Source organism: Chelonoidis abingdonii, chromosome 4 (assembly GCF_003597395.2).
Source record: "Chelonoidis abingdonii isolate Lonesome George chromosome 4, CheloAbing_2.0, whole genome shotgun sequence".
NCBI classification, from domain to species: Eukaryota; Metazoa; Chordata; order Testudines; family Testudinidae; genus Chelonoidis; species Chelonoidis abingdonii.
The window spans coordinates 27,272,858-27,298,416 of record NC_133772.1 but is presented as its reverse complement, the minus strand read 5'-3'; the positions used below and the strand labels follow the sequence as shown (position 1 = coordinate 27,298,416).

The 25,559-nt window shown below is 44.3% G+C and overlaps 1 protein-coding gene across 3 annotated transcripts in view; it reads right to left on the bottom strand.

Annotated features, from left to right (window-relative positions):
* KLHL12 (kelch like family member 12) overlaps positions 1-25,559 on the bottom strand; it is a 78,302-nt gene that overhangs the window by 40,091 nt on the left and 12,652 nt on the right. For all 3 annotated transcript variants that reach the window (XM_032764974.2, XM_032764975.2, XM_032764976.2), the window contains 2 exons: positions 2,281-2,430; positions 1,078-1,192 (listed from right to left, as the gene is read on the bottom strand). In XM_032764974.2, the coding sequence (XP_032620865.1) occupies positions 1,078-1,192; positions 2,281-2,430 (265 nt within the window). The remainder of the gene's footprint in view (positions 1-1,077; positions 1,193-2,280; positions 2,431-25,559) is intronic.

Genomic DNA, 25,559 nt, shown 5'->3' with positions numbered 1-25,559 from the left:
AAGTCATCTATTCCAATCCCCTGCTCAAGGCAGGACCAACCCCAACTAAATCATCCCAGCTAGGGCTTTGTCAAGCCAGGCCTTAAAAACCACTAAGGAAGGAGATTCCACCACCTCCCTAGCTAACCCATTCCAGTGCTTCACCACCCTCCTAGTGAAATTGTTTTTTCTAATATCCAACCTAGACTTGGTCCTGCTTTGAGCAGGGGGTTGGACTAGATGACCTCCTGAGGTGCCTTCCAACCCTGATATTCTATGATTCTATGACTTCCCCTACTCCTCCTTGTTCTGTCATCTGCCACCACTGAGAACAGCCTAGCTCTATCCTGTTTGGACCCCTCCTTCAGGTAGTTAAAAGCTGCTATCAAATCCCCCCTCACTCTTGTCTTCTGCAGGGTTAACTGGGTGAAATTTTATGGCCTGTGTTATGCAGGAGGTCAGACTAGACTATAATAGTTCCTGGGTGGATTGTTGAGAGAGATGAAAAGCATTTTTCCCCTGCAAAAGGACTGCCAAGAGCAACTGAACTCTAACTACACTGCAATCAACTGAGCTCAACTCTGCAGACCTGTCAGAAAGGGAGATCGTAACTTCAAGCAAGAAGGGGGCTTGCTAAAGCATGTGTCAAAGAGAGACAAAGAGCCTATTTTTGCTCTTTAACACTGAAGTATCTCTTCACTTCCTACCTCCCTGGTGTTTTTAATGATCCAGGTAAAGGGGTAGAAAGAAACTATCTCACCACGCTGGGATACACATCTAGAAGCATAGACAACTTTGAGGGGAAAGACAGTCTTGTCACTAACATGCAGGACTGGAAGTTAAGGAGATCTGGTCTCTATTCCCAGCTCTGTCACAAATTCAGTGTTTGTTCTGAGACAAATCACTTCCATTCTCTGTCTGTTTCCCCCCTCTGTACAATGGGACTATTACTTGCTTCCCAAAGGGTTGTGAGAGTTAGCTCATTAATATCTGTGAAGCACTGAGATCATCAGTCAGAAGGCACTAGACAAGCATCTAAATACAATACCTGGCAATGTCTCAGAGAACCTCCTGAGTGTCTTTTCCTTTGTTGCTCACCTAGACGTGCTCTGGTCCTGGGTCCCTGCATCTGACTCCGGAGCTCAGGCCTTAAGTGGAATTTCTTAGCTTCATCTACAAGATCTCTGCATGGCAAACTGCACCGTATAAAAGGCTGGGAGAAAACATGCATATGTTGTATGTTTGATTTCTTTTAAATTCCCTAGAAACAATCATGTTAGAACCAGTTCCACTGGATTTAAATGACATTAAAACTCTGGCTTGCATGATGACCTGCTGGCAACAGAGAAAGGCTGCAAGTGCTACAAACAAAAAAAGGCCAAAAACCTGCACAGTGCCAGATACTGCCGGGCTCCCTAACTGTGGAAGAACAAACAAGACCAAGTAAATTACCAAACTAAGATAAAACAATTTAAGCAATATTTAAACTAGTTCAACTACGTCTATACTGGGGATTGGCATCAGAGTAATAATATTAGTTTTAGATCAATTTCATTATACCAGTGAACCATTCTAATGTAGTTTGCCGCAGGAAACAACATGGGCAGCCTCCAGGCCAGCAGCTGAAGTTTGAGTGTATGGGAGAGGGCTCAGAGCTGGGGCTTGGGGTGCAGGGCAGAGTGCATGTCCCTGCAGCTCTAAGGTGGAGGGACCAGAGGGCTCTGCACGCTTCCCGAGCCCGCAGGTACAGCCCCCGCAGCTCCCATTGGCTGTGGTTCCCGGCCAATGGGAGCTGCAGTGCCAGCGCTTGTGTTGAGAGCAGTGCACAGAGCCCCCTGGCCACCCCTCCCCCTAGGAACTGCAGAGACATGCCAGTCAGTGCCAGGAGCCTGCCAGCCCCACCAACCCATCCCACCCAGCATCAACGAGGGCATACCCGCCCCTCCCTCCCCAGCACAGGTCCTGGGCCGTGTGCTGCAACCTGCTCCCTCCAGCACCCCCAGACCGCTATCCCAGATCACCCACAGCCCCCTGCCCCAAGTTTTAGTTAGGGGTATATAGTAAAAGTCATGGACAGGTCATGTCCATGGTTTACTGCCCGTGACCTATCCATGACTTTTACTAAAAATACTCGTGACTAAAACGTAGCCTTAATTATAGGCCATCGCTGAAGGGAAACAGTATGGAAAGAGTTCCCAGTGTGTCCTATTGAGATATGTGGGGCTGAACTATGGGATGCAATGGAATAATAATATTGACTCTTAACCTTTCTATATCACAGGATCACTGTGCTGTTTATACCTCGGTGTCTATGACATCTGTGATGTAGCGTGGGGTAAGAAGCGGCATGCGCACGTACTGCAGCAGCTCTGGCAAGGAGTCCTCCCGTTCCTTTTTTGAGTGTTTCACCCAATTTATAACTGCCTCAAAAACAGGTTCTTCAGAATCCACCTAAAAAGAAAAAGCACTGATCAGACTTCAGAGGGGGTTGTTCCAGTGTCTGGATTTGGGATGAACAATAACTTTCCAGATTGTTGACTCTGCTTCTCAGTTAGCAAAAAGGTTGAATTCTTAAGCAACAGTTTATCATGAGGGTTTCTAAGAATGATATTTACAAATGATCACCAAGAAGTTGTCTGATTTTTCCTATTTGAAGTGCCACCCAATTGTTTCCTTTTATAACACCACATCTCCAAATAGCTTTCTGGAACTTTCTATAGCCATTAGAATTTACTCATCGTGCTCCCATTAACGGTCTGCAGCCCATGTTCAAATTTCCAAACACTAACCTCTTAACACCAGATGCTCTGGCTTTCTTGGTCTATTTCTTCCCACTTGAAGAAACCAATCTTCAAATACCCACCCCCTCCCAGAGATATTTACTGACTCTGGAAAACTGAAATCTGTTGCAGACAGCCCCAAGCACTTTGGCTAGGCTCTGAAAATACGAATTGTTTGACTGTTGGTAATTCCAGGGCGCTCTAAAAGTGCAATCACTAAGGAGAAGGCTCGTAAGTAATTAAGGTTTCAGTAAGTCACTGGGGTTAGGCAAGAAACAGCAATGGGACATGAGTACCCACCTTACTGCCAACATGACTAGCGATTTCATTCCAGTAATATAGGAAAGCCAGCTCCACTTCCTATGCTTTGGATTCTACATCTCAAATGGGTCTTGCTTCAGAAGTAAGGGCAGGCCAGATATTAGGCAGATGTAGGGGTCTGGTAAAACCTCATGGGTTTCAGCCACAAGATGATACCCCAGCCAAACCAAGTGAGCATATCAGCAAACCCTTGGAGGATGCGGTAGGTTTAAAGATGAGGCAAAGCTCTTACCAGGAACGCTCAGAGAGCACAGCCCCAGGGATAAGGGGGCAGTTCTACATACAGAAACTCACTCTGAAACATAAAGCATACAGCCAAGATTGGTCACTTCCCTTTAAAACTATATCTGAAGTTAATTTTCTTCCTTTCAGTATTGTACTTGGTGGGCTTGATCAAAAACACAGCATAAAATCTAAACATATCAAAGGCATGAATTGATACTCTGAGAGCATCCTTGAAATACATGAGCAAGTAGAAGTAATCATGCCCTTCTCTGTTAATACCCGAACAGCAAATCCCCATACCTAACAAATCTGCTGCTAAAATCCCACTTTAGAGACAGGAGAAGCTGCTGTAAACCTCAGGAATTTGAACAACACCAGCTTCATTTCTTCCCCAGTGTAACGTCTATAGAGCACTCACTGAAATAATGGCTGAGACAGATCTGAATGTTACAGGATCCTTAATTCTGTGAAAACAAGTGATATTGCCACTTATATAGTGTCCCCATGATAAAAAAAAATCAATCTCCAAAGTAAGGGCTGGTACAGCATTAAAATCTCAGCTCCTGAGCTGAGTAAAACTACCATCCACACATGGGTTGCTGTCTCCTGCTCTCCCCAACACTCCTCCTGCTGCCAGAAACACTCAGAGCTCATTGCATCCATTCCCCCACCCCCTTGAAACAGAAAAAAGGCAAATGGGAAAACAGAGGGACAAACAGGACCAGCACATGAGCAACAACAATCTCAATCCAGGCATGCTGGTGAACTTTAGAAGCCCAAATTTACACCCACTTGTTTGCAACCTAGGACGCAAATCTTGGACTGTTCCTGGAACAGCCATCATGGCTGCTATAATACATAAATTTGGTTTAGCCCAATCTTTACAAGACTGACTGCAGGGCAGCAATGCATATAGTCAAAACTTGATGGAGGAGTGCACAACTAGAAGATTGGAAGGTAAACTAAAAGACCATGCTATACTCGATAATGCACCAGTTAGATGGCTGAATAATCTAGATATCAACTTGTATGCTCACAACCTGGGAAGAATTAGTAAGGGAGGCAAAAGTGGATGGGAACCTAGGAGGCAGTAATCATGAGATGGTCGAGTTAAGATCCTGACACAACCAAGAAAAGAGAGCAGCAGAATACGGACCCTCAACTTCAGAAAAGCAGACTTTGACTCCCTCAGGGAAATGATGGGCAGGATCCCCTGGGAGAATAACATGAGGAGGAAAGGAGTCCAGGATTGCTGGCTGTATTTTAAAGAATCCTTATTGAGGCTGCAGGAAAAAAACATCCCGATGTGTAGAAAGAATAGTAAATATGGCGGGTGACCGCCTTGGCTTAACAGTGAAATCCTTGCTGCATCTTAAACGCAAAAAAGAGCTTATAGAGGAAGACTGGACAAGATGACCAGGAGAGTATAAAAATATTGCTCAGGCTGCAGAAGAGTGAAATCAGGAAGGCAAATCATACTTGGAGCTGCAGCTAGGCAAGAGATGTTAAGAGTAACAGAAGGGGTTTTTCAGGTGTGTTAGCAATAAGAAAAAGTGTGGGCGCCTTTACTGAATGAGGGAGGCAAACCTAGTGACAGAGGATGTGGAAAAATGCTAATGTACTCAATGGGTTTTTTGCCTCTGCTTCGTTCACAAAACAAGGTCAGTTCCCAGGGATGCTGCATCTAAGACAAGCACAGTGTAGGGGAGGAGCCTGAACCAGCCCTCTATGAAGAAAGAAGTGGTTTGGGACCTATTTAGAAAGACTGAATGAGCAACAAGTCCATGGGCGCCAGATGCAGCTTAGCATCCGAGGGGCTTAAAAAGGAGTTGTGACTTGTGATTGCCAGAGCCACTGGCCATTATCTTTGAAAACTCGTGGCGATCAGGCGGGTCCTTGGATGACTGGAAAAAGCTAAATGTAGTGCCCATCCTTAAAAAGCAGGAAGGAGGAGGATCCAGGGAACACAGGGACAGTCAAGCCTTTACCTTGTCCATGGAAAAATCATAGACAGGTCCTCAAGGAATCAATTCTGAAAGCACTTAGAGAGGAAAGTGATCAGTAACATAGTCAGCATTGGATTCACCAAGGGCAAGTCATGCCTGACTAACTAAATTGCCTTCCTATGAGGGAAATAACTTGAAGGTCTGTGGAATTGAGGGGAAAGCAGCGGACGTGTTTTCCTGACTTATGCAAAGCTTTGATACAGTCTCCCACAGTATTCTTGCCACAAGTTAGCGAAGTATGGCCTGGAAGAATGGACTCCTAAGGTGGATAGAAAGCTGGCTAGATCATCGGACTCCACGGGTAGCTGAGCTCCATGTCTGTTGGCAGCTGGTTTCAAGCCGAGTGCCCCAAGGGTCAGTCCGGGGCTGGTTTTGTTCAATATCTTCATTAATGATCTGGAGGATGGCATGGACTGCACTCTCAGCAAGTTTGCAGATAACACTAAACTGGGGGGGTAGGGATGGGATACAGAGGAACCTATACAAATTAGAGGATGGGCCAAAAGGAACCTGATGAGGTTCAACAAGGACAAAGTGTAAATCCTGCACTTAGGATGGAAGAATCTCATTCACTGTTACAGACTAGGGACCGAATGGCTAGGAAGCAGTTCTGCAGAAAAGGACCTAGGTGTTTACAGTGGACAAAAAGCTGGATATGAGTCACAGGTGTACCCTTGTTGCCAAGAAGGCTAACAGCATTTTGGGCTACATCAGTAGAAGCACTGACAGCAGATCGGAGGGAGTGATCATTCCCCTCTATTCGGCATTGGTGAGGCCTCATCTGGAGTACAGTTTTGGGCCCACACTACAAGAAGGATGTTGGAAAAATGGAAAGAGTCCAGCGGAGGGCAACAAAAATGATTAGGGGGCCTGGAGCACACGATTTATGAGGAGAGGCTGAGGGAACTGGGATGATTTAGTCTACAGAAGAGAAGACTGAGGGGGGATTTGATAGCTGCTTTCAACTACCTGAAAAGGGGTTCCGAAGAGGATGGATTCATACTCGCCTGCCTTCTCTCTCTCAAGGAGTAGTTGAAAGCAGGTTATCAAATCCCCCTGGTAGTCCATATCTCCGTATAACTAGAGCGAAAGACGTGACTCATACCTCGCGTCTAGAGGTGCCTGCCCCAGTGTGAGAAGCGCTCTTAGGTCTTCTTAGATATGTAGGAATCGCCTTATTTTCACTAGAGGATGTGATGCACTGAAGGGTTACCTTAGGAGGTATGGTGGAATCTCCTTCCTTAGAGGTTTTTAAGGCCAGGCTTGGGATGATTTAGTTGGGGATTGGTCCTGCTTTGAGTGGGGGAGTTGGACTAGATGACCTCCTGAGGTCCCTTCCAACCCTGATATTCTATGATTCACTATACAGAGATTTTGTTTGCTAATTTCTTATTAAGGTGTCTGTTAGCTGGCATTAGATAAAGACATAAATATTTTCTAGTTGGTAGATATAGTTGTCCAGCTAGTAGGTGTCTGTTACATTTTCAAGCCAAGCCTGAAGTGATTTATTTCAATAGTTTATTGCAGCAGTGCACTCTACAGGTTAATTGTGTAAGACAATTCTTCCACTACATCAATTTTAAATTTGCCACTTTTTAATTTTGAATGGCCTTTTATGCTTGTATTATTGGGAATGGATAACTAGGAGTTCATTACGGTAGTGAGCATTTCTCTTTTTTCCCACCTACTTTGAAAACTAAGTAAGGGTAGCCTTTTTTCAGCTCTTATTGAACTGAATGTTCTGTGATAGATCTATCAGTTTTCTTCTTCTGTAGACCTTTTCTATTTATTATTTCTCTGCTTGATTTGTGACAAGCAAAACTGAACATAATGTTCCAGGTGAGAACCTGCCCTTAAGTTTCTGTAATAGCCCATTGTGACAGACTGTACCCCTATATTTATCCTTTTTACAAGACCATGATAAATTTTATACAAAGTATGCCTTGTGAGTTATCATTTCAAAACTCAATGTGCTGAACATTATCGTTCTGGTAAAATCTGTGTATCAACATTGTGTGTAAGGTTATAAGATTCTAATGTAGAACATTGCTGTGACATGTTCCAAAGTTAGAGAAGCAGGCCCAAACCAGTTTTTCAGAGACAAAAGACAGACTGATGTCCCGGCCAGATATCAGAATAATCAAATAGATTATCATGAGCTATCATCTGGTTACATGGCCATTCTTTGGCAGAAAGAAGGGTGTGAGAACTTCACATACTGGCACTGGAACAGTTGGGGGTTTTCTGTGCAAACAGAGTGACCGTCGCCTGAACCCCAGCTGGGGGTGATCCTCCAAGAGGGGAGAAGGGTATAAGAATGAGAAAAAGAGGCTCCCAAATCACCTCTCTCCCTTCATCTCTAGTCATGACACCAACAATGTTTGAAAGACAAAGGAAGCATCATTAAACTCAGGGAAGGTCCTGGCTGAAGCAATCCAGCCATCTGTAAGCTTGTGGTGAGAAAACCTTTTGCTTTTCAATTCACTTTGCTTGTTAAATTAGATATCAGTTTGCATTTCACCTTTTATTTTCTTTGAACCAATTCTGACTTTTATGCCTCTTTACTTGCAATCATTTCAAACCTATCCTTCTGTAGTTAATAAACTTTTATTGTTTTACCTAAAACAGTGTGTATTTGTTTGGGAACCTCCACTTGAGATAACAGGGCTGATGCAGATCATTTTCCATTGATGAAATGATGGACTTTCTATGAGCTTGTACTGTCCAGAAGGAGAGAGCTGGGCAGTACAAGATGCACACTTCTGGGGACAAGTCTGGGACTGGGAGTTTGCTGGTATCGCCCTGTATGAAATTCATGAGTGGCTGGTTTGAGCATTCATGTAATTCAGCTGGGAGTGATTTTGCATGACAGAGGCTGCGTGAGAGCAGGACTAGGAACGGTTTGTTGTGACAACAGTGTAAAAGGCACCCCAGAGGTTGGAGATTTAAGGGGACACAGTGATTCAGCAGTCCAGATTGTACCCTGGGAAATGTCACTCCAATATAATGTTTTCCATAGTATTTTCTATCACTGCCTTGATAAACGCTAACATGATATTCACTGTTTTGGTGGCTCCTACACACTGAGCTGCGCACAGATATCGAGATTTGCTCCTGGAACCTATTGAAGACATAACTAATTCAGAAGCCAGCAGCATGCATACAGAGCCTAAACTGTTCTTTCCAGTGAATGTTACCTAGCACTTCCCCATACTGAACTTCATTTCTCGTTGCATAGCCACGAGTTGGGTTGAGTTAATTTGATTGGGTCCTTCTGGAACGCCTCTCTAGTGTTGACTAACCAAAAATGTTAGGTCAATACGTTCTCTCATCTCACTGTCACCTCCTCTTTTGGAGCATAAATATAGCATTCTAGTCCTAGCGCAGATCCGCAGGGCACCCCACTATTAATCTTGTTTCATGACAAAAATTGGCACTTTTTCTTGTACTTTGCTTCCCTTTTCTTAAACAGGTTTCCACAGATGCCAGGACTTGACCTCTTATATTGTGATTAGCAAGTATGCTCTTGGGAACTGTTGCAGAGTCATGGAGTTTAAGGCCAGAAAGGACCACCAGATCATTTGTCTGACCTCCCTTATATCACAGGCCATCACTACCACCCACACTGAACCCAACAACTAAAATTATACATACTATTACAGCCCACATGAGACAGGAATATTACGTACTATAGACAGAGAATAAAAGGGATCGATGTACACCAGTGCCTGAGAAAATTATTAAGTAAGATATAAGGGAAGAGCAAACTGAGTACCCAACAGTTCTCCTCTAGCTGTTATATTTGTTTATTCAGACTTCAAACAGGTCTTACATACTTGTTGGTTTGTACCTATGAGTCTATGCTCCTCTAGCGAAGAGAGGCAGCTAACGTGAATTTTGGAGGGCACAACTGTGGACTCTGTGCTTGGAGGTAGTGAGACTTGGTAAGTGGTGCATTCGGTCTGTCTGTGGGTTGTTTGTTTACTTGTGTGTACACGCTGCATAGCTGGGACATGGACCTCACAGTAAGCCTCTGAGACAGATCTCTTGATTGGTGCCTTGGAAAGGACTGCATGCCTCTGACCCTTAGAACTGCCATCTGCTCTGCTGTCTGACGTCTCTGAGTGGTCAATCTCTTCATAGTAGAGAGGAGGCGGAAGCGAAGATGAGCTAAGCAGGGAGATTTGGTATAAAAAGGCACTTGCTAAGTGAACTTGAAAGCCACGAACAGAGGCAGCTAACAAAAAGACTTTTGGAGGATTTTAGAGAGGCTTTCCTGCAAGGTTCAGCTCTGTGTGTGATTTCAAGGTGACCAGTGATGTAACAATGGAACAAGATGGTGTTCTGCAATGGATTTAGCCATGTTTTTTTCCCTGCCTGATGCCAGAGGGGGCTTCCTGTGCATGAAATAAAAGTTGCTGGTTGTACTGGAAGAAAAGGTTCTTGGATTGGAGGAACAAGTAGAGACACTACTAAGAATAAGAGAAGCTGAGGAGTTCCTTGACAGCCAGGTTCAGGAAACATCAGTACCGAAAGGAGCAGGCCATCAAGAAGTGGTGAGAGAGGTCAAGTCAGAGAAGAGGCTTTTCAGTTCATAACTAAGGCTACGTTTTAGTCACGGGTTTTTTTTTAAACTATATACCCCTAACTAAAAACTTGGGGTAGGGGGCTGTGGGTGCTCGGGAGGGTGGATGGTACAGCTATTGGTGAGGATGCTAACCCGGGACTCCTGCTGGTGCATGAGGGTGGGGCAGGGCAGGTGGCAGCACACAGCCCAGGACCCCTGCTGGTGCTGGTGGAGGAAGGGCAGGACAGTGGGTGGGGCTGGAAGGCTCCCAGATCCCACCGGCATGTCCCTGCAGCTCCTAGGGGGAAAGGCAGCCCTGAGCGCTGCTCCCACCAAAAGTGCTGGCTCTACAGCTCTCATCGGCCAGGAACTGCAGCCAATGGGAGCTGTGGGGGGCAGGCAGTGCATAGATCTGCCTAGGAGCTGCGGAGACGTGCCAGTGGGAGCCAGGGAGCCTCCCCTAATGTAAGTGCTGCCCCACACCCCTACCACGCTCTGTCCCAGCCCTGAGGCACGCAGGCTGGGACTTGTGCTGGGGGCCGTTTGTGTGTGAGGCTGGTGGGGCTGGCAGGCTCCTGCCACAAGCACCAGCTCCGCAGCACCCGTTGGCCAGAAACCACAGTCAATAGGAGGTACAGGGGTGGTGTACTGCAGCACTCGGAGCCCCCTTGTCCCTCTGCCTAGGAGCTGCAGGGACATGCTGGTAGGAGCCAGGAAGCCCCCCCAGAGGTAAGCGCCGTCCCGCACCCCAACCGCTTGCTCCAGCCCTGAGCTCCCTCCCACACACCCAAACTGCTGCTGCTGGCCCAGGTGCTGCCTGCCTTTCTAAACACTGTAGATGAGAATTTCCTAATTAAAAAAGTATTGCATCCAACATGGGGGAAATTCTATATTAGACCTTGTCTTGATGAAGAGAAACTGATCACAGAACTAAAAATATACAGTAGCTTAGGAACAAGTGATCATAAGTCTATCACATTTATAATGTGGAAGCAGAATAAACTATAGATCAGTGATACACATAGTTGATGCTTTAAAAAGGAACCAATTTTATAAAGCTGGAAACAATTATTAGCCAAATCAGCTGGGAGGAAGAATCAGAAAAATGTGAATGACATTTGGGAATTAATAACACTTTTCTAGATGCCCAAAAGCCACAATCCTACAGTTGAGGAAGATGGGCTGTACTAGTTAAAAATACTGATTTAGAGGGGAAGTGAAGGCTGGTATACAAAATAAATATATAAACAAATGGAAGGAAGGAGAAGTTAATAGTAATGAATATAAATCAGAAGCAAACAATTATAGAAAATTGATAAGAGAAGAAAGGAACAAAAGGAGAAATCTACGGTCAGCAAAATTAAGGACAATAAGAAGAAGCGTTTTAAATATATTAGGAACAAAAAGAATTCTAACAATGGTATTGGTCCATTATTAGATGGAAATGGTAGAAGTATCAATAACAGTGCAGAAAAGACAGAAGTCTTCACAAAATTATTCTGTTCTGTAATAGGGAAAAAACACAGATGATGTAGTTATATCATATAACACTCTTTCCATTCCACTAGTACCTCAGGAGGATGTCGAACAGCAGCTACTAAAGTTAGACGTAGGCCACGTCTATACGATGCGCCATATCGGCGCGTTACAATCGATTGCTCGGGGATCGATATATCGCGTCTCATCTAGACGCGATATATCGATCCCTGAGCGCGCTTACATCGATTCCGGAACTCCACAAAACAACGGAGTTCCGGAATTGACATGGCGAGCGCACACATCGATCCCACACAGTGAAGACGGGTGAGTAGATCGATTTTAGATAATCGATTTCAGTTACGCTATTCTCGTAGCTGAAATTGCGTATCTAAAATCGATTTTCGCGCATCGTGTAGACCTGGCCATAGACTCATAGGTCAGAAGGGACCAGTATGATCATCTAGTCTGACCTCCTGCACAAGGCAGGTCACAGAACCCTACCCATCCACTTTTATAACAAACTAACCATGACTGAGTTATTGAAACCTCACTATTGTGGTTGAAGACCTCAAGCTGCAGAAATCCACCAGCAAGCGACCCATTGCCCCACGCTGCAGAGGAAGGCGAAAACCTCCAGGCCCCTGCCAATCGCCTGGAGGAAAATTCCTTCCCGGACCCCAAATATGGCGATAGCTAAACCTGAGCATTGGGCAAGACTCACCAGCCAGCACCCAAGAAAGAATTCTCTGCAGTAACTCAGTTCCCATCCATCCACATCCCCTCACAGCCATTGAGCAGACTTATCTGCTGATAATCAAGAATCATGCCCAATTAAACTATCCACATAAACATCCCTCCATATACTATATCAAGCTTAGCTCTAAAGCCAGATAAGTTTTTGCCCCCACTACTTTCCCTCGGAAGGCTTGTTCGCAGACTTCCACTCCCTAATGGTTAGAAACCTTCGTCTATTTCAAGTCTAAACTTCCTAATATCAGTTTGTACCCATTGTCCTTTTGCCTCACATACTAGTACTAAACTTAAATAATTCATCTCCCTCCTAAACGTTAATCCCCGGATATATTTATATAGAGCAAGCATATCCCCTGGAGCCTTCTTTTGGCCAGGCTAAACAAGCAAGCTCTTTGAGTCCCTTTCATAAGGCAGGTTTTCCATTCCTCGGATCATCCTAGTAGCCGTCTCTGAACCTGTTCCAGTTTGAATTCATCCTCTAAAATTGGGAACCAGAACTGCACACAGTATTCCAGGTGGGTCTCACCAGTGCCTTATATAACGTACTAACACTCCTTATCCTGCGAAATACCTCGCCTGATGCATCCTAAAATCGCATTTGCTTTTTTAACAGCCATATCACATTGGCGGCTCATAGTCATCCTGCTATCAACAATACCCCAAGGTCCTTCTCCTCCTCCGTCGCTTCCAACTGATGCGTCCCCAACGTATATCTAAAATTTCTTATATTAATCCCTAAGTGCATGACCTTGCACTTTTCACTATTATATTTCATCCTATTACTATTACTCCAGTTTACAAGGTGGTCCAGATCTTCCTGAATAGTATCCCGGTCCTTCTCCGTGTTAGCAATACCCCCCAGCTTCGTGTCATCCGCAAACTTTATTAGCACATTCCCGCTCTTTGTGCCAAGGTCAGTAATAAAAAGGTTAAATAAGACCGGTCCCAAAACTGATCCTTGAGGGACTCCACTAGGGACATTTTTAAATCAGCAGGTCAAGATTACATCCATCAAAGAGTTTTTTAAAAAGAGCTGTCTGAGGAGCCTGCTGGATCATTAATGTTGATTTTCAATCAAACTTGGAGGATGGGGAAGTTCCAGAAGACTGGAAGACAGGGCTTTGGAGTGGAGCCCGGAGCAGCTCCGGAGCAGTGGAGCTGCAGGTTTTTGCACAGCTCCAAAGCCCTGCTGGAAGAAAGCTAATGTTGTGGTAGTTGTTAAAAAGGATAAACAGGATGACCTCTGCTTTAAGTGCTTCAAAATGGATTCCTTGAGGACCTGCTCCATGATTTTGCCAGGGACTGAAGTAAGGCTGACTGGTCTGTAGTTCCCCGGGTTCTCTTTCTTCCCTTTTTTAAATATGGGCGCTATATTTGCCTTTTTCCAATCATCTGGGACCTCCTCTGATTGCCACCAATTTTCAAAGATTGGCTCTGGAATCACATCAGCCAACTCCCTCAGCACCCTTGGATGCATTAGATCTGGAAAGATTGATAAGGAGAGCACCATTCTGTTCCCTAGTGTGATTTATGGGTTTGTGGCAGACACCAATCAATCAGGGGTGGCTCTAGGCACCAGCAAAGCAAGTAGGTGCTTGGGGCAGCCCATTTGCAGAGGCAGCAGCCCACAGGGATCGAGCCTGGAAGCTGCAGTTCCTTGGTTAGCTCCCTGTCTATAGAGCCAGCCCTGGAGCAGGGAAAGAACTACATTTCCCAGGATGCCCTTGGCCGCCATCAACAGACAAGGGAGGGAGAGGGAGCATGGCAGCTGAACCTCTTGCTGCCGCTTGCTGCGAATGGAGAGCTCACTGCTAGAGCGGGGTGGCACTGTGAATGGGGAACAAGTGTGCCCAAGGAGTAGAAGGCTTTGGCCCAGATATCCCCTTCAGAAGACATCTGCAGACTGGATTAGGTATACTGGTGTAACCTCACCTTGCAGCCCCCAAAGGAGGAATTGTGTGGACTAAATGGACAGTGCCCTTCTCTATCTGAAACCTAGCAAGGGAGGTATGTGGATCCCACTAGAGTTTAAAATGAAAAGTAAGGGATGGGAGGCTCTGCTAGGGGACTTCGGCAGCTTTAGATACAGTACCAGGCACGTAGGAGGATATCCATTTCTGAGCCATGGAAGCAGAAATTTACTTTTCCTTTCCAGATTTAGCTAATATTCAGAAAGGGAATCTAGCATCTCCCTTCCAGATTTGAACACCTCAAAATTCAGGAATGCTCAAGTGCAATTTGGGCAGCTGTTACTGAATTTCTCCCAAATCAAATATACTGATCCACTGTAATTTGCTGTAGAAAAAGTAGGATAAAATTGAGCAAGAAATGCTTCCCAGTGGTTTTAGGACTGGAATTGCTATTTTCAATAGACATTGACTTTTTTTGTTTGTTTGTTTTATTTGTTTAAAAGGAAGACTGATATTGCACTGGCAAATTCCCCATAGAAAGAAAGAAAGAGTGGAACAAAAGAATAATAAAGGCACCTCAACTTTTCCTCATTTATGGAGTCTTATAATATGCATCCAGATATCCTCCAATCACACAAGCTGAAAATTGTTCCACTTTACTGCAGTTCTGTAACCATATGGGAACCAATCCAGTCTGTGTTCTGTGCACATCTAAAATTCCTGCTGAATGACCCGCCCTGAGAGCAAGTTACTAGTGACCCAGGGCTGGGGTGGAAGGAGGGTGCGGGGGTGGGAAGAGAGCCCAGGGCTGGGGTGGCAGGGAGTGCAGGGGAGAGAGCCCAGGGCTGCAGCAGCTAGGGAGTGTGGGGGGGAGCCCAGGGCTGGGGCAGCCAAAAATTTTTTTTGCTTGGGGCGACAAAAAATCTAGAGCCAGCCCTGCAACTAATACTCCATGATGTGTTTTATCTGTTAGAACTCTGATCCACATTCAAGATCATTTTCACTAGTGGTTACAAACTGGCAGACCTCCTCTCTAACTTCCTATCTCTCCGATTCCTTGATGACCAGCTCCATAATTCCATAAAATCATCACTTACAAAGTTTGCCGATGACACAAAAATTGGGAAAATGGTAAATAATGAAGAGGACAGGTCACTAATACTGTACAATCTAGATGACTTGGTAAGCTGGATGCAAGCAAACAACATGCATTTTAATATGGCTAAATGTGAATGTAAACATATAGGAACAAAGACTGTTGGCCATACTTACAGGATGGGGACTCCATCCTTGGAAGTAATGACTCAAACAGATTTGGGGGTCATAATAATCATCTTTAAAAACAGTTACCTACCTCCTGTAACTGTTGTTGTTCGAGATGTGTTGCTCATGTCCATTCCAATAGGTGTGTGCGCACACCGTGTGCGCGATTGTCTGAAGGTTTTTCCCCTAGCGGCACCCGTCGAGTCGGCTGTGGAGACCCCTGGAGTGGCGCCTTTATGGCAGTGTATATAGGTCCCTGCCGACCTGCCTCTTGCTCAGTTCCTTCTTGCCAGAACACTCCGACAGAGGGAAGGCAGGCAAGAATTGGAATGGACATGAGCAACACATCTTGAAGAACAGTAGTTACGAGAGGTAGGTAACGGTTTTTAGTTTTTTGAGTGATTGCTCATGGGCATTCCTATAGGTGATTTCCAAGCAGTTTCCCTGGGGGAGGGGTTGGAGTTCACCTGGTTGCTGAGTGCAGGCCTGCCCTGCCAAAGGCTGCATCATCCCTCACCTGCTGAGTAATGGTATAGTGTGACGTGAAGGTCTGGATGGAAGATTATGTTGCTGCCTTGCATATATCCTGGATAGAGACCTGCGTCAGGAACGCTGCTCACAACACCTGTGCTCTCGTGGAAGGGCTGAAAGTTTTGCCAGGTCATAGCAAGTCCTGACACAGGACGTGATCCATGATGAAATGCACTCGGACAAGATCGGTAGCCCCCTCATCCTTTCTGCAATTGCAATAAAGAGCAGAAGTGACTTACGAAATGGCTTTGTTGCTCAATGTAGAATGCCAGGGCATGCCTAACATGCAGGGACTGGAACATGTGCTCTCTGTTACTGGCATGAGGCTTAGGGAAGACCACAGGTAAAAATATGTCTTGGTTCACATGAAAATGAGAGACTACCTTTGGCAGAAACGCAGGGTGGGGGCATAGCTGCACCTTGTCTTTATAAAAGACTGTCTGGGGGGCTCAGAAGTCAGCGCTCTGAGCTCGGATATCCTTCTGGCCAAGGTTATGACCACCAGAAAGGCCATCCTCTAAGAGAGGTAGGACAGAGGGCAGGTTGCCATGAGCTTGAAAGGGGGCCCCATGAGTGCAAACAGGATTAGGTTACCGTCCCACTGGGAAACAGGCTGTAATACCTGGGAATAAAGTCTGTTTAAGTCCTTGATAAACTTGCCCACCACGGGGATTACCGAACACTGATCCACCTGCTGCCCCCCTAGTGAAAAGTCAAAATGGAAGCAAGGTATATCCTGAGAAAAGATATTGCTAACTCCTGCTGCTTAAGGTATAAGAGGTAGTCCAAAACAAGAGGAATTGACGCTAGCTGTGGTTCAGTTCCCCTTTGTCAAGACCAGATGGAAAAAGGCTTCCACTTTGCCAGGTACGTGGCATGAGTGGAGGGTTTCCTACTTCCCAGCAGGACCTCCCTCACTGGGTCCGAACACTGACGCTCAAGAGAGTTCAGCCATAGAGTTTCCACGCCATGAGGTGGAGGGACTCCAGGTTTGGGTTGCAGATGGCCATGGTCCTGTGTGATCAGGCATACAGGAAGCGCCGCTGGTCTGTCCACTGAGAGGTTCATCAACATGGTGAACCACTGCTGGTGGGGCCACACTGGCACTATGAAGATCAAGGAAGCCCCATCCCGGCGAGTCTTGAGGAGGACATTGTGTATGAGAGAGAAGGGCGGGAAAGCATACAGCAGGTGACTTATCCTTGAAAAGTGAAAGGTGTCTACAATGGAGCCTGGGCTGTGGTTCAGGAAAGAACAGAACCACTCTCACTTCCTGTTGCTCTGCGTCGCGAACAGGTCTATGTGGGGAGAGCCTGAGGGACCATTCGTGACCATGAAATGAATGGTTGAGGCAATCGGCTAATTCATTTTGTGCTCCTGGAAGATGGGATGCCTCTATTGAGTGAGCAATACAACAATCCCACAGCTCAGGGGCTTCCTGGCACAGGGGAGAGGAGTGAGCACCACCCTGTTGTTTATATAGAACATCGCTGCAGTGTCATCCGTCAGCAGTGACACGTGCACCCTGCAGGTGGGCCTAAAACACTTGGCATGCCAGACGAAGCACCCTCAGTTCCCTCACGTTGATATGTAGCGATAGTTCTGTGTGGGGCCATAGGCCTTGGGTTCTGATATTACCATTGATTCTGGTGCCACTTCTGGTGCCAGCTGTGGATGGAAGGCCGACTTCATCAGGAGGAGCTTCAAATGATAGTCTTGCTCTTAGTCCTGGGTTTGAAACTCCTGAAAATTGAGCACTTATCTGTCTGATGGCCTTCTCCAAGGCACTTGAGACAGGCAGCATGCGGATCGCCTGTGGGCATAGGTTTCGCACACCTCTCACATGCCTTAAACCCGAGACCAAGGCATGCCACGGTGGCTGGGGAAGCTAAAGCAGGCAGAAACCCCCCAGAGTAAGTCCAACTACAAACTACTATATAATGAAGTAACAACTAAGAAAAGGGAACCACTAGATAGGCACTTGCGAATGCAAGAGACTGAGCTGCTCCAATGACCGTCACTGGCGGTAAGAAGGAACCTAGCAGGCAGCGGGTCAGCAGGGACCTATAGACACTGCCATAAAGGCGCCACTGCAGGGGTCACCACAGCTGACCCAACAGGTAATGCTAGGGGAAAAACCTTCCCATGATCATGCATGCAGCACACGCACACACTTATTGGAATGCACATGAGCAACCACTTGAAGAACATATGCTCCTAGTGTAATTCTAAGGCTAAAGCGGCTAATACAGGGTCTCAAAGTCCTGGCCTGCGGGCCATCTGTAGCCAGAGAACCTCCCCACTGTGGCCCACAAACTTTTTAAAAAGTTCTTTCATCCGGCCCTCGTGGCCCGAGGGGGCAGGAGGGGAGCGGGCAGGAGAGATTCACAACACTGCTCCATCCTGATGCTCCTGATGTCATTCAACTCAGGCAGCTTGACTCCCTGCAAGCAGTTCTCTATCCTTACTGTTGCTGATGGAGCCGCGGAGGAGAGAACAATTCAGCCACGCTGCCAGCTGTCAACTGTAGGAGCTACCCCCCCACAACTCCCATTGGCTGGGGGAGAGGGACAGAGATACCATCGCTAGTTGCTGGGCAAGGTCAATGGAGGCAGTGTCACTAATCGCCAGGCAGAGTCAGCCAGAGCAGCATGAGGCCAAGGGAGTGAGGGAAAAGGGTGGGAAACAGGCTGGGAGGTGGCATGAACACAATCTTCAGTGACATTATTGGTCCTCTGGGAGGATTTGAGGACTGGCACTAGCCCTAAGGTAAATGGAGTTTGAGACCCCTGGGGTCATACAACCCGTGGATGCATAAACAGGGAAATCTCGAGTAGGAGCAGAATGGTTATTTTATCTCTATACTTGGCGCTGATGTGACTGCTGCTGGAATACTGTGTCCAGTTCTGGTGCTCACAGAAAGAAGGATTCTGATAAACTGAAGGGGGTTCAGATAAGAACCACGAGAATGATTAACGGATTAGGAAATATGCCTTACAGTAACAGACTCCAGGAACTCAATCTATTTAGCTTAACAAAAAGAAGGTTAAGGAGCAACTTGATCACAGCCTGTAAATACTCACATGGGGAACAAATATTTAATAATGGGCTCTTCAGTCTAGCAGAGAAAGATAGTCCAATGACTAGAAATTAAAGTTAGACAACTTCAGACAGGAAATAAGGCAAACATTTTTCAACAGTCAGCATAATTAACCATCAGAACAATTTACCAATGGTCCTGGGGGATTCTCCATCACTGGCAATTTTTTAAATTAAGTTTGGATGTTTTTCTAAAAGATACTCATCATGAATTTTTGGAGGGGAAGTTTTATGGCCTGTGTTATACACATGGTCAGGCTAGACAATCACAATTCAGTTAATCCAGCAAGTCAACTGGAGGATGGCTTCTTTTAATTAAGCCTCTTTCAGCACCATCCTGATCTGGTGATATAGTGCAGTTTAGTTTTTCAAGTTGTTTCATCATCTCTGTCACTTACTCACCTTCACTATTTATTAGAAACACTCTTCTGCAATTTCTTTCTAAAGAAAATGGGGCATGTTTTCCACTGCATGCCAGAAGGTGAAGACTGGCTATGCAGAAGGTACCTAATTAAAAGCACTAAATTTTTAAATTAAAAATGTCAGTCACAGGTTTTTTGATATACCCTGAAGTTTGTCAGATTTATTTACAAAAACTTTGTAGTAAGGGTGAGTCAGCTATCTTGCTGAATACAACATTAAACATTATGGAATACATGACACAGTTCTTCTGTTTTACATTTTCTTCATCAGTATTTCTAAGCTGATTTTATATTTTAAATGTACTCTTAAGCCTTTATAAAGTAATCATTCCAGATTACTACATATTTAACTCACTGAAACAAAAGACATTATTTTAAATTAAACCTCTGTGACTGATTAATCTGTTCTTAACAATGTTCATTGCTTTTAGAAAAAGGGAATACTAATTTACTTTGTGTGATCTCCATAATAAGACATTTATGAAGTTTTACCAACTTTAAAAAATACGTTTCCAAAGATTTTAGGCATAACAAAGGATTTTATATCTTACTAGGTACTGATTTTGCTGGAGGGTTCTCTTAAAACTAGTTCATCAGATCAGCAGAAGTAAAGAGAGGGAAACTCTTTATCCAGCTATCTGGAAAGAAAGGGGTGTTGTCCCTTTAAACCCTCTCTTCAACAGGAGTGGGGGGAAAGGTGAAGGCAGAAAGGGATAGACAAAGGACAGGAAGACTTTGGAAACAAATTTTTTTTAACACAAATATGTATTTTAGAGAAGGATGGTTCTTTTGAAGGATTTATTTAAAACAAAAATGTATGTTTGAAGATCCAAGCATTTAAGGCTAAAGATGATTGTGCATCTAAAAAATCTATGCAAGGATTTTTTAGAAATGTGATTTTATAATCTTCACCAACTATGACATTATTGACATGAACTGGGACTGTATAGATCATTGTTGCAACCAAAGTCCTGTAGTGGCACCAAATCTTGTTTAAAGGGGGTCAAATAAGGTGTCTAAGACAAGGTTATGGTTTTCTGGTTATGAATATGCTATCTGTATGCATGTATCATTTTTGTATTTAAAGTTATAAGTATTGGCTCTATACTGTTTGTATTTCAAACTTGTTCTGTGCTTCTAGGTGACACCCCAGACAATTTGGCATCAGCACTGCCTAGCTTGCTTGACGGCCCATTAAGGACCATCAGCTATACAACTGACCCACTGAGAGAAGGCAGATCCACCTTGTGACTCAGTAAGGCATGCAGGGACATGCCTATGGACAGAATTTTGAATTTTTTCCATGCCATGTGCTGGATAACTTGTTTTGGAACAAAGAAAGCAAACACCACATGGCAAGAGACTATAAAAGGCTGCTGCATCTCCTCCATCTTGTCTTCAGTTCTGCTTCTTACTTCTGAAGGAAACTTTCTAGAAAATGAAGCTCTGAACAAAGGACTGAATGACCCATCCCAACTGTGGATGTACTCCAGAGACTTGATTTATTCCATCAGTGCTACAAGCCTGAACCAAGGACTTTGTCATTATTGTATGTAATTGATTTCACTTAACCAATTCTAGCTCTCATCTATATTTCTTTCTTTTTATGAATAAAACTTTTGATTTTAGATTCTAAAGGATTGGCAACAGTGTGATTTGTGGGTAAGATCTGACTGGTATATTGACCTGGGTCTGGAGCTTGGCCCTTTGGGATCGGGAGAACCTTTTCTCTTTTACTGGCGTATTGGTTTTCATAATCATTCATCCCCATAATGAGTGGCACTGGTGGTGATACTGGGAATCTGGAGTGTCTAAGGGAATTGCTTGTATGATTTAAGGTTAACCAGTGGGGTGAGACCAAAGCCCTCTCTAAAGCAAACCAAACCAGCCAAACAGAGGTGGAGAATCACCAGCTTGGGGCTGTGACTGCCCTGCTCTAAGCAATTTGTCCTGAATTGATACTCTCAGTTGTGTCCTGCCAGAGGCAACATTGTTACACCAACTCACTAATGAAATATTTTTAAAATAAATTTTCAACTAAGGTCCTGTAGACTAACATGTTCTGAGTAAACACTTGATCTTACTACAGTGATGCACAACTGTTTTTGTCAGTAAATTCTCAAAGTGACGGTATATACTTAGGGGTTGGCAAATGCCTGTTAATGCAGTGGGAGCCTGCAGGAAGGCTCAAAACAGGAATAGGAAGAGGCCGGGGCGTGGACACTAAGACCCAGTGGTGCCCCAAATTTCTGTGTGTATGCCTAGGACTCCTGATGTTATCAGACTGTTTCACAGCTCTACTGGGCGGTCTCTTCCCTCTGCTGATTGGCTGTTTGCTTCCCCCCCATGGTCAGTTCACCTCTGCCTCACTCTAGCCTCCTCCCTTCCCATTCCTCTCCCTTTTCTCCCCTCTCTTACACCATTTGCCTCTCTGTCTTCAGTGCTCTTCTCCCTCCTTTTCTATTTGGCTTAAAATCTTCCCTCAAAAGAGTTAAAAAGATATTGTGGCATTACCATGCCGTTTGCCACCTGTCATTCTGCTGATGAGTTCTGCCACTCCCTCCACACTATGTTTGGTTTAGTTAGAGACTCTACGATCTTTAGGGCAGGGATTGTCTCTTAATCTTTGCCCATGCAGTGTCCAGCACAATGAGGTCCCAATCTCAGCTGGGCTCTTTAAACATTAATTATGAATTTCCCGCAGTGGTGAATTTAAGCTGGCCCTTCAATGTTATTTTAATTCATTTTTTCATATTTAACTTTTCTTTGCTTTAATTATAATTTAAGGCCACAAAACCCAATGTAGAGTTCAAAATCTTTACTGGAGCAGGTGGGCCAGTTCTGTAACACAGTAAGAAGAGGCAGAGGTATCTACACATTGGTCCAGTTAATGCAGAGTCATTTCATGCAAATATTGTCCCTTTCAATCTTGTAACTGTTGGTATCAATGTATTAAGCTACATAAGTAAACTTTTCTATTAAAAGTAACACACACCAGAGTTTCTTACACAGGGGAATGTTTTACTTATTTTAAAATATGAAAAAGAATCAATTTTCCCACAAAACTTGAGACCAATTATTTGCCAGGTTTCAGGCAACCAATAAACCCTCAAAAAAAATAAAGGCTAAGTTTGCAGGACTGTAAATCTAGTTCTAAATTCCTGAAGATCACAGATCTCCTATACACTCCTGCAGTTTACTGCTCACCTAGGTGGAAAAATCCCACATTCATGGGAATGGTGCATGCACTCCTAATACTGCTGAGCAGCATACAAAGAATGACTGATATACATTTAGGTCTTTAAATTTCTTTCTGAGATAGGACACTGGGCACCAACACAAATTGTTTTTGGAAGGTCTGATAGCTCCTTCAGGAAATGGAGAAAAAGATGCTGTGCATAAGAACCAGAAAGAGCTCTCTAGATCAACCAAAAATACTGGGTAGAAAATGCTATTAATTTATTTGCAGAAAATGCTCTTAACATGAAAGTCTCCACTGCTTTTGGAGCCAAAATACACTCGCCCCTCTGACCAGAGCTGATGCATACAACAGCAAACATGAAGGAGGCTTAGAATTATATTAAGTCAAAGATACAGAGACTACCTGCAACTTGCAACCCAAGCAAGGGGGGAAAAAAAACTCATAGGGAAGGGTTGCAGACCAAACATCTCAAACAGGTTACTAAGAGAAAGCAGAAAGCCTACAAGGCATGGAAGAAGGGATGGATTAGCAAGGAAAGCTACCTCCTGGAGGTCTGGAAGCGTAGGGATAAAGTGGGAACTGCCAAAAGCCAAGCAGAGCTGGATCTTGGAAAGGAAATTAAAACCAATTATAAAAGGTTCTTTAGCCATATAAATAAAAAGAAAACAACAAAAGAAGGGGGAATCCAGCAAAAAGATTAAAGATACTCTAGGTATGGCTCAACACCTAAATGAATACTTTGCCTCAGTTTTCAATAAATCTAATGGGGATCTTGCGGGGAGTGGCCAGGTGGCTAACGGGCATAAGGAAATGGAAGTAGAAATTACCACATATGAGGTGGAAGCCAAACTCAGACTGCTTAATGGGACCAAATCGGGAGGCCAGGATAATCTCCATCCAAGAATATTAAAGGAACTGGCACATGAAATTGAAAACCCATTAGCAAAGATTTTTAACGAATCCATAAACTCAGGATTCATACATTATGACTAGAGAATTGCAACTACTGTACCTATATTTAAGAAAGTAGGGGAAGTGATCTGGGAAACTACAAGCCCAGTAGTTTGACCTCAGTTGTAGGCAGAATGTTAGGACAAATTCTGAAAGACAGCATAATTAAAGACAGACAGAGATAAATTGTAATTTGTATAAAATACAACATGGTCTTACAGAAAAGTAGATTGTGCCAGACCCAACCTGATCTCTTTCTTTGAGACAGGACTTTTAATCTAGACAAAGGAAAAGCAGTCGATCTAAACTAACTGGATTTCAGTAAAGTATTTGATACAGTTCCATGTGGGTAATTCTTAGTTAAATTGGAAAAGATGAGGATTAATACAAGAATCAAAAGTTGGTTAAAAACTGGTTAAAGGGGAAACTAAAACAGGTCATACTGAAAAGTGAACTATTGGGCTGCAGAGAAAGTACAAGTGGAACACCTCAAGGATCAGCCTTGAGACCAACCTTATTTAACATTTTCATTAATGACCTGATGCAAAAAGTGGGAGTGTACTAATAAATTTTGCAGATGACACAAAGTTGGAGGTATTGCCAAAATGGAGGAGGACCGGAATATCATACAAGATTTGGACAACCTGGAAGCTGAAGTAATAGAAATGGGATGAAATTTAATAGTGGAGAGTGCACAATCACACATTTAGGATTTAACAACAGGAGTTTTTGCTACAAGCTGGGGACTTATCAGTTGCAAGCAACAGAGCAGGAGAAAGACCTGGATGGACTGGTTTATCACAGGATGACTATGAACCACCAATGTGATGCAGCCATGAAAAATGCTAACACAATCCTATGATGCATCAGGTAAGGTCTCCTATGTATAAGAAAGATGAATTCAAACTGGAACAGGTGCAGAGAAGGGCTACTAGGATGATCAGAGTAAAGTAAAACCAACTTTATAAGAGGAGACTTAAGGAGGTTGGCTGGTTTAGCCTAACAAAACAAAGGCAGAGGGGAGATAATTGCTATCAGAGGGATAACTCAACTCTTCTCTCTCCCTGGTGCTTAAGGCCCAATGATGGCACAAAACCAAAAGGGATATACACTGCCCATCAACAAGTTTAAGCTTGAAACCAAAAAGAGGAAGGCTGTTCCAGAACTTCACAAGAAGAGTAGTGAGGGCAAAAACCTAACCTCTTTCAAGACTGAGCTTGATAAATTTATGTAGAGGATGGTACAATGAGGTAGCCTACAATGGCATATGGACCATCTGCAACTGTTATTAACGAATATCTTTAGTGGCCAGAGATGGACACTAGATGAGGAAGGCTCAGAGTTATTACAAAGAATTCTTTCCCAGGAGGTTGGTTGGTGGGTCTCATCCACATGCTCAGATCTACCTGATCACCATATTTGGGATTGAGAAGGAATTCCTGCCCCTTCTCCCCCCGCCCCAGGTCCAATTGGCAGTAACCCTGGGGGTTTTGCACCTTCCTCTGTAGTGTGGGGCACAGGTCACTTGATGATTTGAGTAAGTGATGGATTCTCTGTAACTTGAGGTTTTTAAATCAAGATTTGAGGACTTCAGTAACTCAGCCAGAGGTTAAGGCCCTATTGCAGATGTGGATGGGTAAGAATCCGTGGCCTGTGATGTGCAGAAAGTCAGACTAGATGATCACAATGGTCCCTTCTGGCCTTAAAGCCTATGAGCAAAGGGAGACAAGGGGGAAGAGCTCAGACTTCACATCCAAGAGGACATTACCCAACATTGGGCTGGCTAAGCACACCTTACAAAATGCAGCTGGATTAAGAAGCTTTCAATTAATTTAAAATCACTATTTTATTAGTGATGCCTACAGAATAGCAATACAAATGCCAGGGTGTTTTTTAATTTGCTCTAAATTTGTTCTGTTCCAGAACTTCTAAAGTTAATGTAAACCAGCTCCATAAGTGTCTGCTATGTTGGGGTACAACTTCATCCCGGCACATGGTTTCACTTCCATGAATGCCAGCGAAACTAGAAGAATGAGAGATTTCCTGCCTGTACAGAACACACTGGAGATGA